The sequence below is a fragment of the Erpetoichthys calabaricus genome, chromosome 2 (assembly GCF_900747795.2).
Source record: "Erpetoichthys calabaricus chromosome 2, fErpCal1.3, whole genome shotgun sequence".
Lineage (NCBI taxonomy): Eukaryota > Metazoa > Chordata > Cladistia > Polypteriformes > Polypteridae > Erpetoichthys > Erpetoichthys calabaricus.
In genome coordinates this window covers 153,591,264-153,612,080 of record NC_041395.2, presented here as the reverse complement: position 1 = coordinate 153,612,080, position 20,817 = coordinate 153,591,264, and the positions used below count along the sequence as shown (strand labels likewise).

Here is a 20,817-nt window from a genome sequence, read left to right as displayed (position 1 = left end):
TTATATACAAAAATAGCTGGGAATTTCATTCATTTATTTTGGTCTAGGAAAACTTATAATGTTTCCGAACTTCAATTTACCATTAAATAGTTTATATTATGTTGTGAATTACACTGCAATAATTCAACATTATAGGATTCTATTGCTTGACAAAGGGCGTGCTCCTAACCTCTCTCCTCTCTGTTCCACAGAGGATGATTGGAGTCATTAAGGATTGGATTCCCTTTTTATGGCAAGGTCTGCATACTGTACATGTTCTACAGATGTTGGATCATTCTACTTACAGTTTGAATTTAAGTTTGTGACTGGATTTTTCTGAAAATAAACATTAGAACAAAGGAAAAGAAATGGCACTCTAAAAAAAATGTTTATAAGAAAGCAGATTATATATAGTCAGTGTAACTGAGATTAGGTCTACTCATGGTGTCTGATGAGTAATCTGTCTGGTTTACATGGCAGTTACCAACCCTGGCTGCCTCCTTCTGCTCCTCCTGCCGGTGGGCCTTCGACTCGTATCTCCTCGTGACTAGTCTTAGTTCTCTGTCTGGTCCAAGACAGCTTTAAACTTCCTCCATCAAAGTACAAAAATCCCTCTCTTTGGTTGCTATCATTACTTCAGTGTTTGGACGATCTGAAGTTTATTTTTCACAGACTGTTTTGTAAACTTCATTTTCTTATTAAAACTGATTTTTCATTTTGTTTATGACATTTTCTTGTCACAATTTTGTGCTTTATTTTGGGTCGCAGTTGTCACTTTTTTTAATAATCAGAAGCAGTCATGACTTTTGTTGGGGAAATAGTGTATCATTGTCACCACGTGAAACAACACATAACATCCTCTGCCAGCAACTATTTTATTTAATGAATATTATTAATAATTTTAAGATTTGGCCTCTAGCTTGTTGCTATAATTGTTAAATGGATTTTTAAATTGAACTGAAGATATGCTGTTGTCATCGCAGACCCAAGCTTAGGCCTGTCTCAATTGCAAACCTGAGAGACGTCGTAGATCTGATCTGATCTGTACCTGATGTCTACAGTATCTGAGTATGTAGGAGACTGATGAACGTAAAGTGAGACATACTGAGCTAGTAGCATTACAATCACTACTGCCAAAGGAGCTATCTCACACCAGCTCGTCTAAGGGTGGAAAGGTCGATGCTCCAGAGTGAGGGTAAAAGTAAGGTGAAAAGGGTTAAAAACTGGCCAACCTATGTATAACAAGGAATATCCAATTGCTTTTTAAGTTGAAAGAACTTTCCTATCTCATGGCGAGTTACATCAGGTTCAGGTACTGTGACATTTTTGTTACTACTGCAAACTGGCTTAAATGTGCTCTTTTTGATGCTGTTTAAGGCTTAACAGGTTTCATCAGGTGATCAGATGGAGTGAAACAAGGAGAAGATAGTCTAGAGATTTATGTGAATGAGAAATATAAGATGCATACACATTACGATAAAAGCCGATTTGGGTGATCCAGTCTTTGAACTGCTAAATGTATTTGTCCAAGTTACTGGAGCAAATTGCATCATTATGTTGATGTTAATTTTTAAACTCATCAACTGAAATGATTCACTAACATATCAAGACACTAATGGTTAGTCATTCTGTTCCTTTTGAGGACACAACAAGCTGGACCTGTTACAGTATTCAGGTGTAGGTAGGTAGATAGGTAGATAGATAGATAGATAGATAGATAGATAGATAGATAGATAGATAGATAGATAGATAGATAGATAGATAGATAGATAGATAGATAGATAGATACTTTATTAATCCCAAGGAGAAATTCACATACTCCAGCAGCACCTTACTGATACAAAAAAAACAATATTAAATTAAAGATTGATAATAATGCAGGTAAAAAGCGCCCGTCGCTCTGCCACGGATGTCAAACTGTCCAGCTCCATGCCAACAATAGAGCCTGCCTTCCTCACTAGTTTGTCCAGGCATGAGGCGTCTTTCTTCTTAATGCTGCCTCCCCAGCACACCACCGCATAGTAGGTTTACAGTAGTGATTACACGAAACACAGGGTTTATTCTTGTATTATTATTTATTAATTATTGTATTACTAAGTTGTATTATTTGTCTTATTTTCTTCTTCTTAACATTAAAGTACTCTGTGCCAAAGCGTGCTTGAGTGTAGCATGTAGACTAAAAGAATGTGTAAATAATGAAGGCTGGCAATTTGAGCACTTACATGATTGTACGTAAGTGCACTGTGCCATTGTGACATTCTCATGAGCTAATAAACTTAATAAAGCTACTGATATAATAAAGCTATTGTAATAATCACAACCTGCATGTTTTTTTCCAAATGAACAACTGTAAACCTACTTTTTCCCTCTTTTTCTATCTATCTATCTATCTATCTATCTATCTATCTATCTATCTATCTATCTATCTATCTATCTATCTATCTATCTATCTATCTATCTAGCTCCTTTTCTACCTTTTCTATCTATCTGTCTATCTTGTAAGGTTTCTAAACTCTTTTGGGACTCCCAAACGGGACGAAATGCTGAAGAGTGTCCCAAATCGTGATCGCAGCTTCTGTGGAAGTCAGCCTATCGGGCAACTGCAGCTTACCCTGAAAGCAAAGCCGAGCTGATTGTGGTCGTGCTATAAGCACCTTCCATCAATGGGTGATGCAAGGAACATTATAAATGTAGGGAACAGTATTACTTGGCCACTAACCTGGCCATGACCCTGCCTGATTGCTGTGTTTGTGTATAGGAGAGTGGTAGATCCCACTACAATAAATAACTGTGCTGCTCCTGTTTCAAACTGAATAAAACCTGGTTTTGCTAAAGTACTGAGACTTAGCCTTGTGTTTTGTGTTTTGGGGTGCAAGACAGGGACTCACACATCACTATCTATCTATCTATCTATCTATCTATCTATCTATCTATCTATCTATCTATCTATCTATCTATCTATCTATCTATCTATCTATCTATCTAAGTTTCTTGACAAAAACAAATTTGGAATTCTACCATTTCTATTTTATTTCAATTCTAAGTAGGATTTTTTTTATTTGTCTCTTCAACATTCAGTTTATCCTTACTTGTGTTTTGGTATTTTGTGGTTTTGGCCTTGGCTTATTTATCAGACTAATCTTTTTTTGTCCCTTAGTAGCTTCACTTTAACAGATGTCTGTAATTTGGAATGCAGTTTTGTTGTACTATGAGATCACATTTGACATGTACCTAACATGAAAAGTACCAACTAACTTCTGAGGTTCTAACCCTAACCCTTACTGGTCTCACAGTCTGTGTCATTTCCTTTTTATTTATCTCTTGAGACATCTATGGCAGGCTGTTTGCTGACTGGGATTGTCTTCACCTTCACTCGTCTATGTCAAAACAACTTACCACCAACTAGGGCTTCACAAGAACATCCTCTGGCAATACAATTATAAGACCTGGTCAGGTTCATGCAGTCTTCATTCAGTCTCAGGTGATGACTCCCAGAGACAGAGAAAGAGAGAGTTTCTTTGTTACGTGTGTCTTCACCAGTTTGATTGTTGTCCCAAAGGAAAGAAGGAAGGACCAGAGTCTTCCACTGGACGCCTAATGTGTTTGTCTGTCCTGTTTTCATTAGTTGAAAATTATATATCTGTGCATAATGTAAAATATTTTCCCATGTGGATCAAAAGTTGCACTTTCTTATTAAGCAAAATGCTCTACATCAGGTGTATCAAACTCTGATCTTGATGGGCCACAGTGGCTGCAGGTTTTCATTCTAACCATCTTTTTAATTAGTGAGCCTTTTTTGCTGCTGATTAACTTGTTTTGCCTTTGTTTTCACTGACGTGACTCAAACCCCTTAGTTGTTTCTTGTTCCTTAATGAGCAGCCAAACTATAGTAATACACAAAACAAGCAGTCCAATGACCAGCTAACCTGAAAATAAAGAAAGGTAAAGGTCTAGGTCATGTTAGTCTGCTTAGGTCACCATAACACAGTGACCTGACAGTGGTCTTCGAAAAAACAGAAAATCAACAGTCTGCTATGGCAGTAGGAGAGTAGCAACAGGTCATGATATTCAATAATGGTTTTATTTAACAGTAAGCATTGGCTTCTCATTACAAAACTGGTTGGAGTGAAATTAGCTGGAGTTTGACATTCCAATTTAGTTGGTCATCTTTTGGCTTGTTTCATATCTCATTTCTGTTTGGCTGCCATTTAATGAAGAAACAAATTTCAAGGACTGAATCCTTACAATCAGGGCTATTAAAATGAAGGGAAAAGGAGTTAATTAGCAGTGAAAACTGGACAGTGATTAGGAAAAGGGTTAGAATGAAAACCTGCAGTCACTGCGGACCACCAGGACCTGAGTTGGACACCCCTGCTCTAAATCCTCCTTTGGCTTTCAGTTTTTCCAGAATACGCTGCAGTCCTGTTCAGCTTGAAAAGACTTTCAGACTTAAGGCCTATCACCTGAGATCTGTCAGCCAAGTAGATTAAAGTTTGTCCTAGACAGATGTAAATCTTTCTGATTCAGAACAGCTGCACGGACACAATATTTAGCCATGATGACTGTCCTAGTTATGGTGGACCATAGCACAATGTCTGGACGTAAAGAGGTTGGGGTAACGGTCAAGGTTAGCCCACATGGTCCACTCTCCTCCAGGTGACAGGAGGGACCACATCCTTGTGTTGCTGTTCTGGACCTTGCATCCTTGCTTGACAAATTGAATCAGACTGCTGTGAAATGTTAATTTGGTTCACTTCCAAAACATGCAGCCCAATGAGACTGGAGGTAGACGATAATGTTCACAGGTTGAATCTTGCCCTGGATACATTTTGGACAATTTTAAATGACAGGGCAGAAAAAGGCGATTATCATGTAGATGTGCAACAGACAAAAGTTTCTCTGCCTTGAAGTGCTTCTTGCATTGGTTCCATATTCTGAGTGATTGATGGAGAATTGGATTATTGGAATATTGACAATAATTTGCATTTACTGGGGCAAAAGGCAGGGCGTATAACGACGTACAGCAGAATTTTATTTCTGTTGCAGACCAGGCTTCTGTATATTCATCATTTTTTGTCAATGTCCAGGTATTTATATCTTGTATTCACCCAGTAATAAAACTGAAAGTTAGGTAGTGCCATGCCACCTTCTGCTTTAGGTCTTTGTAGAGTCGCCATTTAAATGCATGGATGTCTTGAATTCCAAATAAATGAGGTTATAATTGAGTCTAATTTCTTAAAGAACGTTTTGTTAATATATATGGGGATGCTCTGAAATAGAAATAGAAGCTTTACAGTATTGATTCTCCTTGCTAATGTGAGATGAAGGGTATACCATCCGTTCACATTGTTATATTTTTTCCATGCTAATAGCAATATTTTGCTGAAAAAGATCTTTATATTTACTTGTGATGTTTACCCCTAAATATTTAAACTTTTCTGATAAAATAAATGGAAAGCAGTCCAGTCTAAAATTGTGTGCTAGAGAGTTCACTGGAAAAACCACACTTTTATTCAAATTAATTTTGAGTTCAGATATCTTTTGAAGTTCTGCTAGTGCATTAAGGACTACTAGTAAAGATATTTGTGGGTCTGATATATACAGTACCATATCATCTGCATATAGTGTGATATTTTCTGTTCAAGTCCAAAGTGATAATCGCCTTTGCCTCTGATACATTTCAGAAGTGAATGGCCAATGGCTCAGTGGCAATTGCAAAAAGCAATCGTGATAGGGGGTGTTCTTGTCAACTACCACATTCTAGATTGAAGTAGTATGAGATAATGTTGTTAGTACAGACAGATGCTTCTGGACAGTGTGGTAGCTAAGCCTCAGCACAGACAGACACGGACACAATGTTCCAAAAACATACACTTTTTAATTAATTCAGTCCGGCACACAACACAGTGCTCTTTCTTCAAACACCTTTTGTTCAGTCCTTTCTCTCCTCTCCGGACTTCTCCTTCCACCTTTCTATCTCTCCTCCTGAGGCGGCCTCTTTTATAATCACCTGGACGTGCTCCAAGTGCTCTCCAATGAACTTCTGGCGGCACTTCCTGGTGTGGCGGAAGTGCCGCATGAGCACCTGGAAGCACTCAGGGTGTCCCTGGAATTCCTTCCCCCCAGCACCTCCGGATGTGGCGGAAGTGCTGGCCTCCAGGGCTCCACAACTGTCCGGGCCCCCCTGGCGGTGGCCCTCCTGTGGTCCAGGGAGGTATTGTCTCTCTCCTGGTCCTTCCAGGTGCCCCGGTCGGACATGGGTCCTGGCCGTCCACCACAACTGGTATAAAGTAATTTTATCCATGCTCTTATATTTGGTCCAAGCCCAAATTTCTGCAATATGGTAAATAGGTCATCCCATTCAATCATGTCAAATATTTTTTATGCATAAAAATAATAAGATCTCTAGTGTGTTAGATTTTATGGGTGAGTATATTACATCAAACAAACCTTGAAAATTAGAAGCTGTGTGTCTGCCTTTAATAATTCTGGTTTGGTCTTGTGATATTACAGAGGGAAGCACTTTCTCAGTCCTTCTAGAACTCTGGAGAGTATCATAACATCATTACTCAAAATTGAAATTGTATGATGCACATTGTAACAAGTCCTTATTTTTCTTTGGAAAGGCAGTAATTAATGCTTAGCAAAAAAATTGAGGTATAATTTTGTTCTCTGTAGCTTCAATAAATATTCACCAATAATATTGGAACTAACTTATTTGAAAATGCTTTTATAAAATTCCACTGGGTAGCCACCAGGGCCTGCTGCTTTCCCACTTTGGAGTGAGTTTAAAGCATTCAGTAATTCCGAGAGTGTCAGAGGTTTGTACAATTCCTCTGTACTAAGAGAATCTAGCTGTGGTATTTCCAATGCATCAAAAACTCATTAGATTGTGTTTTATCTAAATGTGTAGGTTATATTTTTATGGTCAATGATTTTATATCTATCTGTGTTGGTAATTTCTGTAATTGCTTTGTTAACTTCCTGCTTGTGGATATGTTGACCTAAGATATTATTAGCCTTCTTTCCATTTTCATAGAAATGATGTTGTGATTTAAAGATGAGCTGTTCCATTTCTTTTGTTGTCAACAGGATAAATTCTGATTGCAGAAACTGTCTTTGCCTATAAAGTGCCTCATTTTGAGACCTGGGGTATTCTTGATCTATTCTGGTAATTGCGCTGATTAACTTTGATTCCTTCTTGGTCTCCAATTCATTTTTATGGAAAAGATGTGAAATAATCTGTCCTCTTAAAAAAACTTTCAGAATTTCCCAAAGTATTCCTGCAGAGACCTCTGAGGATGCATATGTCTCTAAAAAAAATCAATTTGTTTAGCAATGAATTCTGTGAAGTTCTCAATTGCTAATGACAGGGTGTTAAGACACCAGCTGCGAAATGAGTGTGTAGAGCATGGTGATTTAAGCCCCAAGATCACAGGGGCATGCTTGTATAGAAAATTTATAACTAGTGATCAATGTGCTTTCAATTATTATGTTTATGATTATTAAAATCTTAGGCTTATATTACCTGCTTATATTTAGCTTATAAGCCCTTGTTTATTTGTCAGCACAAAGGCTGATTTTTGCTTGCAAACAGCTTATCTTTTCTTTCTTGCTGCTAAGTTTAAAACTTCAGAAAGATAGTGCAAAGTCAAGGACACTGTGTGCTCTGGAAAGTTAAACAGGCAATTGTTTTAAGAAATGCAGCTGCTGAGACTTTAACCTTGAGAAAGCTAAATAGACTATTAGTTTAGAGAATATAGGATTCAATAAGGTGTATATACACCAATTTTAGACCTGTGCATTAATGGTTATTATATATTAGAGCTTTTAAATCAAGTTAAAGTAAAATGTGTTATAATTAACTATCTTTAGACTATGTAAAAATTCATAAAATTAAAAGCTTGTGTGGATATCTTTTTTATTCATCTAAACAGACAGAAAAGCTGCCTGCGCTTATCAGCTCAAAGCCATTTACTTTCACTTGAAGCACCCAGGACTTTACCTGCTTGCCTGGACAGTAGCATTTGATAATGACAAGCCAAGGGTAGTGTATTGTTTAAGAAGGCATAGCACCATTGTCTCAAAAGATACAGCTGCCCAAAAACAGCTTTGAGGGATGCTTGTGTAACTAGAGCCCAATCATTCGAGCGGCCCAGTATTTTATGTATGGGTCTTCCTGGTTCCAACTTAGCAGTAGGAACTGATTGATAAGCAAGTCTCAATTACCTGCACAGGGTAAGGAGTAGTTTTGGCAAGTTTCAGTCAGATGATGGACATAAGGCCAGGTAATGGGAATTAGGTAATGGTGTGCTTGGCCATTAAGTAATGATGGGAAGAACTAGAAGGAGGAGGGTATTTTGTATAGATGATAAGAAATGTAATATAAATCGATACACTTCCTAGTTTAAGTACTTGCAAAATGGTTAAGTTTTTTGTTACACAGCGGTGTAATAAAGATTTTTATCCTTCATTCCCATTTGGACTCCAGGACTGCCTTCTTTAAAGAGGGAGAGAGCTTTTCTCCCTGACACTAGGAGATAACAATAGCGTCATTCTTGCAAGATTTGATAGTGGGCAATAAATTATTATCAATAAAGAAATAATAAATTTTTGAGTAACTATGATATACTGGTGGGAAAAAGGAATAAGCTCTTTTGTTTGGATTTAAGAATCTCCATGGGTCTGATAAGTTATGATCCATTACAAACTGTGTGATTATTTTTGAAGCATTAGATATTATCGCCAGTGTAGTTTAAGACCTATTTAGGTCTGGATTTAAAACACAATTAAAGCCTCCAGCCATTATAATTTTATAAGTGTTCATATTGGAAATAGATGCAAATACTTCCTGGATGAAATCTCTATCATCCACATTTGATACATAAATATATATCAAAATTGCTTTAGATTTAAATAAATTACCCATCACCATGGCATATCGCTCTTCAGGATCAGATACTACGTCTGATGCTATAAATAAAATTGTTTTATGTATTAAGATACCCACACCTCTCATTTGTATAGCTGGAGTGAAAAGTTTGGCCAATCCAATCTCTTTGAAATCGAAACTGGTCCTTACTTATTAAGTGAGTCTCCTGTAAAAAAAACTATTTTGGCATTTACAGTAATCCCTCGCTATATCACGGATTTTATATGTAAGCATATTTAAATATATATTGCGGATTTTTCGCTGGTTCGTGGGTTTCAGTGGACAATGGGTCTTTTAATTTCTGGTACATGCTTCCTCAGTTGGTTTGCCCAGCTGATTTCATACAATGGACACATTTTAGCAGATGGCTGAGAAGCTACCCAATCAGAGCACGTATTACGTATTAAATAAAACTTCTCAAATATATTGTGAGCATGGGGGCTGTTCGCACCCCTAGAGGATATGGCCGTTCGTCTAAAAAACGCTGAAAGACACATTGCTCCCTTCCTTGCTGGGCTTACTTGTGGTTACTTTGTTGCGCGATATGCTTCCTGCACGGTGCATCACATACTTAATAGCTCAAACAGCCCTATTGATTTTTGATTGTTTGCTTTTCTCTCTCTCTCTCTCTCTGACATTCTCTGCTCCTGACGGAGGGGGTGTGAGCAGGAGGTCTGTTCGCACCCCTAGAGGATACGGACGCTCGTCTAAAAAATGCTGAAAGACTACCTTCACATTGCTCCCTTTCTTGCAGCTGCTTTGTCAAGCGACATGCTTCCTGCACGGTGCTTCGCATACTTAAAAGCCCAAAAAGCACCTATTGATTTCTGATTGTTTGCTTTTCTCTCTCTCTCTCTTTCTCTGACATTCTATGCTCCTGATGCGCAGTCCTTCGAAGAGGAAGATCTGTTTGCATTCTTTTAATTGTGAGATGGAACTGTCATCTCTGTCTTGTCATGGAGCACGTTTAAACTTTTGAAAAAGAAACAAATGTTTGTTTGCAGTGTTTGAATAAAGTTCCTGTCTCTCTACAACCTCCTGTGTTTCTGTGCAAATCTGTGCCAAGCCTGACAATATAAAAATAACCATATAAACATATGGTCTCTACTTCGCGGATTTTCACCTTTCACGGAGGGCTCTGGAACGCAACCCCAGCGATCAAGGAGGGATCACTAGACCTGTTAGGTGAGGAAATACTTTTTTACTCTTCAGATCCTTATTGAGACCTTTGACATTCCAGCTTACAAAGTTCACTATTTGATCAGAAAGGCACTGCTTCTGAGATTTTGAGGACATTTTGTAATCTTAAGTAAAAGTAGTGTGTTGTTTCATAAAATAGCTTTAACCTTGATTTCATATTATTGTCAGGTATTATGGCTAAAGAGCCTATTATTATGTTGGCACTTACAGTTGTTGGGGTGAAAAAAATAAATAAGAAGTAACTTAAGCCCTCCCAACATTTTGCCTCCCCAAGTGAGGCTAGACCACACTTCACAGAGTTCCATTTCTCTGACATGCCTAGAGACATGGCATGTCCAAAATAAAACAAACCCCTAGCAGCAGAGGTTATTAAAACTTAGATATCTTATGATAGTACAGTTATAAAGATATAATAAAGATATAATAGACCTGGGTATGATGTTAAACAAAAAAAAAGAGAAAATGTTTAAGTTTAATGACACTTTAAATTACTATTTACTTAATGGTTACCAAAATATACAAATATGTAATAGAATAAATTTCAATATTGTAATGAAAAAAGGAAAATAGAATGTACAGCACTAACTCTCTCTCTCTCTTTCAGGCCCCACCTCTTCTGAGCAGCAGCGAGCAGAAACACAGAGCAGTGGCATCTCCCACATGCACGTACCTCTTCACAAACACCCAAGTAAGTTTAACTGTAAGTAAAGCTAACATCCAACAAGGAGAGGTAACCGGTAGTGAGAAATGGAAGTAAATCGGCCAGCGGGTGGTGGAAACTTAAAGCCGATGGTGTCTTAGTGATTCAACACCAAAAAGCACCAAAGCTACTACAGAAACAGAGATGATAAACTCAGTTCTAAACGTAAACGTAAGTTCTATCTGTTCTCTGCCCATCAAGGGCATGTTTATATGTTGTGTGTCCTGCAGCATGTACAGTTCAGGTTTTCCGGTCGACAATGTAGACAGCTTCACCTGCCAAAATTCTTTAGTTAATTTAGAGTTGGTTGGGAAATATATGCAAATTGGAGGACCGCGTTAGGAACCTGAAAGCAATTAGGCAAACTGAAAATTGGATCGACTTGATTTGTTTAGAAAATTCGGATACTTCTGATTTGGCTTCAGTCTCTCCAGGTCCCACTGTAGTCAGTGCGTGGCTGAAATCTAAGAAGCCAAAATTTAGTCTGTCGGCACCCAGGTCACCAATTTGGACTCAGAACAGATTCTCAGCAATCTGCAGTGCGCCTGCGGATCCTGAGAACAACAAAGTGCTCATAATTGTCGATTCCATAGCGCAGAATATCCATCCATCCATCCATTTTCCAACCCGCTGAATCCGAACACAGGGTCACGGGGGTCTGCTGGAGCCAATCCCAGCCAACACAGGGCACAAGGCAGGAAACAATCCTGGGCAGGGTGCCAACCCACCGCAGGACTAGCGCAGAATATGAGAATTCCAAATTATGTTAAACCAGCAGTTAAAGTTAAACGCCTCCCAGAGGTGAAGATTTCTGAATAGGGGCCCAATTGGATTGTATTGTCGACGATGAAGTATACCTTATTGCTACATGTCGGCACTAATGCTATTTATTTACAGAAATCTGAGGTATTAAAGGGGAACTTCATCTCTCTATGCACCAAAGTTAAAAGAAAATGTCAGAATTTAATTGTTTTTAGGCCCCTTACCAAGATTATATAGAGATGGTGTGATTTATAGCAGATTGTGTTCCCTTCACTGCTGGCTAGAAACCTGGTGTTCAAATAAAACCATAGCCTTTGTGAACAATTGGGATGATTTTTGGGAAAGGCCTGGATTTTTCAAAAGAGATGGTCTTCATCCTATCTGAAGGGGATCTTATGTATTATCCCAAAATATGGCAGCAAAACTGTCTGGCTGACTGATTAGAGCACCATCCAGGCCACAGTCATGTGATCTTAAATCACAGGCTCTTGTTTATCCCACCTGTTACTTTCCTGAAGCTGTTACCCATAATCCCTGTTGTGGGGCATCTAGTAAATTTAGCCATGATGCAGACCTTAAATTACTTGATAACCAAAAAATAAGGTGTATAATTAGACTAAGAGATAAAACCAGACCCTCCACCAGGGGCACCTGTAATAGAAACTTAGTTCAAATTAAAACAAAAAATTTATCACCAGTTCAGAAAGAAGCATGCAGTTTTAAATGCTGCTTATTGAACATTCACTCTCTTGACAGTAAAGCTATTTTAGTAAATGATATTGTATTAAGTACAAAATCTGATCTGTATCTTCTCACTGAAACCTGGCTTAGTAAATCTGACACTGCTCCCCTAGATGAGGCGTCACCAGATGGATACTCATTCCTTCATAAATCTAGAGATTCTGGTCGAGGAGGAGGCCTTGGAATAATTCATTGTAACAAAATGAAAATTGCTTCAAAAAATGTAGGCTACTTCACATCCTTTGAGGCGTTCATTTTAAATATTAAAACAGATACCAGCACAATTGTAGTGCTAGTCTACAGACCACCAGGGCCATATTCATTGTTCATGACTGAATTTGGCAACCTTTTATCTGATTTGGCTATAAGTTATGATCATGTAGTGTTGATGGGGGACTTTAACGCACACATTGATGTGGAAGCTAACTCTTTTAGCAAATGTTTTAATTATTTGTTAAATTCAGTAGGATTTTTTTCAGAATGTCAGAGGTCCAACTCTTAATCATAACCACACATTAGATTTAATTATAACTTACAAAGTTGAAATTCAAAATTTAAATATTACTCCATTAAACTGTTATTTCCGATCATTACTTAATTATATTTGATTTGGTTTTGCCCTTACCAATACACTCACAGATTAGATCTAAATTGTAATTCTGCTTCAAAATGTATAGATAGTTTGAGTAAGTCAAGTGCCATTTTGGAAAACCATTTAGATCAGTTACTGTCATTAACTGTACATACTGCATCTCTGTTGTTAGTCATTAGCACTAAAACATAAGTAATATGATAGTTATAATGTTACTAACTCTCACCTGCTCTGTTTCTCTTCTCAGTACTCAAATGTGGCACTTGATGCCACTGCCCTATTGCCAAGTTGTTTTGTCTGCCTAAGGTAAAGTCATCTCCGATGGAGGATTGTATTAATTGTTGGGTTGAGGGGTCCTTTCATCGGATTGGCTGGTCCAGCACTGACTCAGCAGCTGTGGAATGGCCAATAAGGGGAGGCAGCTTGATGGCTGAGGTCTCCAGGACTCTAAACAAATCCAAGTTATATTATGTAATATCATCTCCTGTCGAATTCAAATCTGTACTTGTAATATTTCTATTGCACTACTGTATTGTATTGAGGATTACTTGTGTTCTGTTCTGTGTATTGTATTGTACTTACCCCCTTTTTTTGATACCCACTGCATGCCAATCCTACCTGGAAAGGGGTCTCTCTTTGAATTGCCTTTCCCAAGGTTTCTTCCATTTTTTCCCTAGAAGGGTTTTTTTTTGGGAGTTTTTCCTTTTCTTCTTATAGAGTCTAGGCTGGGGGGCTGTCAAAAGGCAGGGCCTGTTAAAGCCCATTGAAGCACTCCTTGTGTGATTTTGGGCTATACAAAAATAAATTGTATTGTATAGTTACGGCAATTGTTACATTACAGATAGACCAAGTTGTAAGCAGAATCTTCTTTGTATTTCCAGGACACAATATGACTTCTGTTCATATTTTGGATGATGTTGGGATCAGTGTTTTTAGATCTTTTTCTGTTTCTTCAGAAGAACTAAAGATGTAGAATTGGCTACTCAACAATCACTTTTAATCTAGCTAGAAGAAGAGGCTGCATCTGATTTCAGCTTTGCGTAAGCACCGTTTGATGCGGTACAATGCAGCTCGTTTGGCAGCTGTTGAAGGAGAGAAATCTAGGAAAATATGAATCCGGTTATATTTCTAATATCTCCTCTTTCTGTCTGAGAATCAAAATCAAATTATCTTTAACCCATAGTTTGTCAAAACGGACAATCGGGCTTCTTGTTTTTGAGGCATTCAAGCCACAATAAGCTGCTGTGATCTCAGTGTCCGATTTGAAGTCCTTGCCAATTATTTTACAAAATAATTCAGCTATGAATTTCAATGAGTTTGGTCTTTCACAGTTTTCAGGGAGACCTTCGATTCTGATGTTGTTCCTTCTATTTCTATCTTCCATTGCAACCAAGCACTTTGCATTTGGATTCTACAGCAGTTTCTTTTTTGGCAGCAGCAGATGTCCATTGTTCAAATTCTTCAATATGAGTTGTAAATCCAGCGTTAAACCATTTAAACATTATATGAAGTACTTCTGAAATATTTCTTTTGAAGTTTACCTGAGAGCGATTCTGAGTTGTAGAATTGTAGTTTCTGGAGTAGCAGCAGATTCTGAGGAAATATTTCCTTATGGTAGTAAAAATCTAAAATCTCCTGCCACTACACTGAGTTCAACATGTTAAATAGGAATTTTCTGTGTGTATTAATTTACACATCTCTTCCCTTTAATTAATTTAATTTCCTAAAGGTTCCAGAGAGGCCACTGAATACATTAATGTTTTGTGAGTGGAAAACAAATAGAACTTAAGCTCAGGTCACAGAAGTCTTCAAACCAAGGAGCAAAGTTTAGTCTATGAGACTGCAGTAAAAGCAAATCCAGTAACTTGGTCATGAAAGTGGATAAGTCAGTTTTTGCTTCACATAGACATCAGTCAGATTTAGTTTCTGGATGTAATTATATCTCATAAACTGTTAATGTTTTCCTTTTCAAATATATAGTGTGAATCATTAATGCAACCTCTGCTAAGTTATTGCGTCTGGATGTCATAATCCCTACCTCAGCACTGCAAAGACAGTCCACTATTATTACATTTTGTTCTTAATCAAAGCAATAAAAAAGTATAAGCAAAGTGTCTTAGGAAAACATGCCAAATGAACTCAGGAGTTTAGCTTTCCTGTGTGGAGTTGCTGATCTTGGCTGGTTCTCCTGATAAAAGGCTTCCCTTGACCCTGACACACGTCTTTGGCCACACAGAAAATTCAGCTGTGTTTGGTATGGCCGTCTGTGCCGTGGGAAACAAATTTGGAAAGGCATCCAAAGGCAACAAATATGTTTAGTAGACGTGTAGTGAAATGATACAAAAACTGCACATCCAAGACAATATCAGGGCAAGAAGTAAGGTAAGGTGGGGGGATTGTGTCAAAGAAATGCAAACCAGCATCTTGGTTAAAGGAATAACCGAAATGTACATAGTGTTACAGTACTACTCATGTGTGGCTGAAAAGCAATCCTAAATTAGCTGGCTGCATAATATTAGAACTTCAGACACTGAATTTCCTTCCAAAAGGTGTTTCTTAAAATCTAAACAGAAGTGAAATTTAACAGTTTTACAAATGTGACTGTTGTCCCAAAGGAAAGCAGGAAGGAGCAGAGTCTTCCAATGGAAGTCTAATGTGTTTGTCTATTCTGTCCACATGGAGAGGGACAAGTTGAGTCAGAGCTAGACACGAACCAGGAAATTAACTTACTACCGTACTATAAAGTGTTCAGCCAAACTTCAGAAATTTGTCTATCCTTAAAACATAGAAAGGCATCTTCTTTTTGCTTGGATTTTGAGACTAGCCTCCACAAAACATTTTCATGTGATGATACTGTGGACCACCCAGGCTGGCACCGCCACCTGAACTCGACACAGACAAGCGTGTTACATAAGTTCAAGGCACACACTGATTTTTTTTTTTATTTTCGTTTTACCTCGTGGGAAATGTCTTCCCCCGTTTCCCACAAGTACAGCACAGTCTCACAAGCAAAAACACAGCACAATAATTTTCCTTCTCTCATTTTCATTTCTTTCTTCTCCACTCCTCTCCGGCAAGCTTTGTCTTCCTCCTCCTGACTCTGGCTCTTCAAGTAGTGACTGCTGGCTCCTTTTATCAGGCACCTGGCTTGATAGCAGATCCTGCTGCAGCACCCCCTGGCGATGCCCCCATATCCCAACAGAGCTGCACCAAACTCCAACTCCCTGAGGGAGTCCAAGAGACCACTGCAACCCAGGGGGGCTGCCATCTAGCATCCCGGGGAAGGTAACACTCTGGCCATGCTTGCTCCCCCGGTCCTTCCAGTGTGGAGGCGTCCCGGCCAGGCAAGGGCCCCGGACGCATGCTACAATATACATTGGAGTCCATATCTTGGCCATGTTGGCAACTATAAAAACCTTGGGAGTCCGCAGCCAAACCAAAGCAGTTGAGTATGGTTAATCAGTCTCGGGTTTATGCGGCTCCAATTTTTACAGAAGCATCACTGCATATTATTTGCATCTTATTTTATACATTCTTTCATGCATAAATGTTAATTTTCACTCTGTATTGAGTCACATTTCTGCTGTCACTTTACTTTTATCAGTTCCAGAATAAGCCCTTACAGGAGGCATTTTAAAAGATACACAGTCACCTCTAAATAAAAAGTTCAGATTTGCACTTGTTGGAACTCTTTTTAGGTTTTGTAAGTTCAAAGATGTAACTAAAATACATTTTAGTATTGATTAATTTTTTGAAGGTGTGAGATCATATGTCTTTGGTGTCCTAATGAACAGACATCCACGATTCACTTATTGGCATGTTGCATATCATATGCAGGATGAAGTATTCCACGTTAAACTGACCTGATCACTTGCACAGTTTTAAGCAGGCTTTTATTCACAATTATCAGATGGAACGCCAACCAGATAACAGTGTGGTCTTTAAATGAGAAAATGAAAATTTAATATAAATCTGAGGATTCTCAAGGCAACACAGCACAAAGTAAAGCTTTTCTTTTTAGAAAAAGCAAAGAAACTGTTGGCTGATGTATGTATTGCATGTTTGGAGTAGATGTGATCAGTTTGTGTTGCTAAAAGGAGATCATGAGGCTTTTAGTTAGAGTTACTGTACCAGCTCTCTCAGTAGGTAGAGAAATCAGACATGTTCACTATATAACAAATATTATCTAAATTGTTTAAAATATAATGAACAGAAAATCTCTGCCTGAGAGTGACCTCCAGACATACATCTGTCATTTATTAGCAAGCGAGAATGCTGGGAGCTCAAAGAAATAATAAACAGTTGCTTCTGCTGGACTTCCAAGGGCCTTCTAACAGTCATAGCAAAATCCATCGGGCAAAACAAAGTGATTTTCAAATTGCATTTAAAAATTAATAGATTTGGAGAGTATATGAACAGTAAGAATCCCATTTCCTCATCACAGAAACAGAATCGGACAACATGACTAGATGATTATCTAGTCTTACACCAATTTCATTCTAGTATGCTCCTTCTTCAATTTATCTGTAGGCAATATTTTTAATTTTACACATAATAACTATATTACATTGTGCAATGTGCATTTTACTATGTTCTGTACTTAAACTTTGTCATGTATTTTAACAGCAATAGAAGACTGTCACACATTAGTATTCAATAGACCTTCAAGAACTGTGTTTTCTTCCACTCACATCTTTCATGTCTCAGTGGCCTATAAGGTCATCCAGAGTTTCATTTTTTTTTCTGAAGAAGAAAGACACAAACAGGATTTTAGTAATTCACATTTAACCATTTTAATAGTTTTTACATCTGTTTACTCAAATCCACTCATATGTGTAAACAGATGTTTGAAGTTTAAAATGTATGCTGGAAAGGAGAAAATCTAAAAAGAGTAAAATGTGTATCAAGTGTGATGGCTTTATATGAGGGTAAATCAAAAAGTAAAGGCAATTTGAAAATTATGCAGTAATCACAAAGATAGAAGCTGATGCAATACATTACTTTTGAGTTGGATTATGGGTTGTTTGGTTAGTGTAATTGAAGCTCCTCTCCGGGATTGCACTATTGTTGAATGTGGTAGAGAGATTTTTTTGGGTAGAGGAAAGGAAACATGCTGAAATTCACTGTAAGGTTGTTGGCTCAGTATGGAAGTGAAAACAGCATAAATGCATAGAAAGGTTTAAAGTATGAAGTGTCACAACAAATTTCAATCTGTCGACTATCAACATCATGCACAAAAGCCCACATGAACATGGTGAATGCCTTTATTATTGAAGACTGATGGATTACGTTGTCCCCTGTTGCGGCACATTTAGATATCAGCTCTGGATCTGCACATGTTATAGTGCATGATGACTTGGGGTACCCAAACAGCTTACTGATCTGCACAACCCAATATCCTATGGTGAATTCCAGCAGGCTTCACTCCCTCTGCCCAAAGAAATCTAACTATGGCATGTTGTTCAACAATTGTGCAATCCCACGGTGGAGCGTTCATGTTTATTTGACTATGGCTTCAACTAGACTAATGGCAGAGCGCTGCACTGTGTGTATTTGAACCACTCATAAGCCATCATGAATGTGTTGTGTTGCATCAGCAACTATCCATTGTGGTGACTGTATAATTTAAAATTACACTATGTGGTAAAGTGAGGTCCACGGCTGTTTGCTATTTTAAATAAATAATTGCCACACTCGTTGCTTAAGGAGGGGGCATGGCAGTGTGGCTGGAGTGGTTCCCGGGCGCGATACGGGCATGGGCATTTCCGCACTAAAGTTAGGAGCTGGAGTGACCCTCGCCACAGACGTCAGTGGGAGTCAGTGAGGATTGGGAGAAAGAGCCCCAGCATGACCGCCCTGGTTGCTAGGGAACCTGAGTCTCAGTCCGGGAAAGTGGCCGTACGGAGCCAGGGAATGGAAAGCTACCGAACCAGTGTGGATAGCAGCTGCACCTGCAGCTATGGCGACTCCCCTATTACAGGGTCCTGATGGGATAAGCAGGGGTGCCGCCAGCTAAAGGAAGAAGAGACCAGGTTTTTAAAAGGGAACCGCTGCACTTTCTTTTTGGACACTGAGTAGTTTTTTTATAAAAGCACTTTTGCACCTTTACACCATCCCCTTGCTTAGTTTGATTTGTCTTAATTGCACAGCTCATCTGGTTACATTACTAACAGTGTTGGGCTCGAAGGCACCCAAATTTGGAAGAGGGAACGTGGAGCAGGACCCGCATTGTCACACACTATCATTGCTTAAATACATTTGCAACCTTCTACTCAACCAAGGTGTGCATCTAATGTATCACACTGACTTTCTGTGAGGAAGTGTGACTCTAGCACTGGCGTTCATCTGGCAGAAGATGCCCTCAGTGTTTGTACTGGTGCCATTAGGTATGTGTAATATATATAGCAGATGTATATGCGAGTCATGGTTCTGGTGCTGATTTAACAATTACTTCTTTTGCCCTTGTCTTTTGTTTGTACTACCTTTTGCTCAAATCCTCTATCTTGTTTTAGTGCCCACAGAGGTTTTTATTTATGTGATCACTCTGAGTTATTAGGGCATACTGCTTACCTACATTGGCACATGGAGGAGCGCTCCTGTGGTCACTATTGGTTTCTTGTCTAGAATAGGGAACCCTTTTGGGTCTGTCTCCTTTTTCATCTCCATCCTGTGCCCCTCCTGTCCCTACCATCTCCTTGCCACCCTGAAAAACTATCACAATAGTTCACTTAGACATTTAAAATATTGTGCAAAAAACAAATCCTCAAACTATAACCCAATGTCACCATTAACAACATCTAATAATGGATTTCAGGATATTCTTTTATAATGTATGATGGGCAGGAAATTAATAAGTACAGATAAGAGAAGAATGCTATAAATTGGATGAGGTCATTAGAAGTTCCTCAGGGAGGATAATAAGATCTTAGGTCAACAAATCCACAAGCAGGAAATTCTCAATGCAATAACAGAAATTACCAATACAGATGGAGATAAAATCATTGGCCATAAAAAAAAATAACCCACACATTTAGAGAGTACTATAAGTCCTTATATTCTACCCAGTTTAAAGAAAATAACACATAATCTAGTAAGTTTTTTTGATGCATTACAAATACCACAGCTAGATACTCTTAGTGCAGAGGAACAGAATAAACCTCTGACACTCTCAGAATTGCTAGATGCTATAAACTCACTCCATTGTGGAAAAGCAGCAGGCCCTGATGGCTAACCAGTGGAATTTTATAAAAAAAAAAAAAAATTAAGTAAATTAGCTCCACTACTATTAGCAACATTTATAGAAGCTAGACACAATGAAATTCTACCTCAAACTTTTCGTCAAGCATTAATTACTGTCTTTCCAAAGAAAAATAAAGCATTATTACAATGTGCATCATACAGGCCAATTTCACTTCTGAATAATGATGTTAAGATACTCTGGAAATCTCTATCTAGAAGGATTGAGAAAGTGCTTCCCCCTGTGATATCACAAGACCAAACCAGATTTATTAAACGCAGACACTTAGCTTCTAATCTTCGACATTTATTTAATGTAATATACTCTCCCACAAAATCTAACACACCAGAGATCTTATTATCTTTGGACACAGAAAAAGCATTTAATATGGTTGAATTGGACTACCTATTCACAACATTGCACAAATTTGAATTTAGCCCAAATATACAGTATGTGCATGGATCAAACTTCTCTATACCAGTCCAGAAGCCTCTGTTTATATTAACAACATTATTTCAAACTACTTCAAACTAGAACTAGCAGAATTTCAAAAGATATCTGGACTCAAAATTAATCTGAATAAAAGAGTGCTTCTGCCAGTGAACTCTCAGTATTAGACTGGACATCTTCCCATTTAGTTTACAGATCAGTTCAAATACGTTGGGGTAAACATA

At 38.2% G+C, this 20,817-nt stretch overlaps 1 protein-coding gene across 1 annotated transcript in view; it reads right to left on the bottom strand.

Moving 5' to 3' along the window:
- Positions 1–17,391: 17,391 nt before the first annotated feature.
- LOC114643695 (uncharacterized) overlaps positions 17,392–20,817 on the bottom strand; it is a 36,125-nt gene continuing 32,699 nt past the window's right edge. The window contains exon 11 of the mRNA XM_028792207.2: positions 17,392–17,649. Within this exon, the coding sequence (XP_028648040.2) occupies positions 17,638–17,649 (12 nt within the window). The 3' untranslated portion in view covers positions 17,392–17,637. The remainder of the gene's footprint in view (positions 17,650–20,817) is intronic.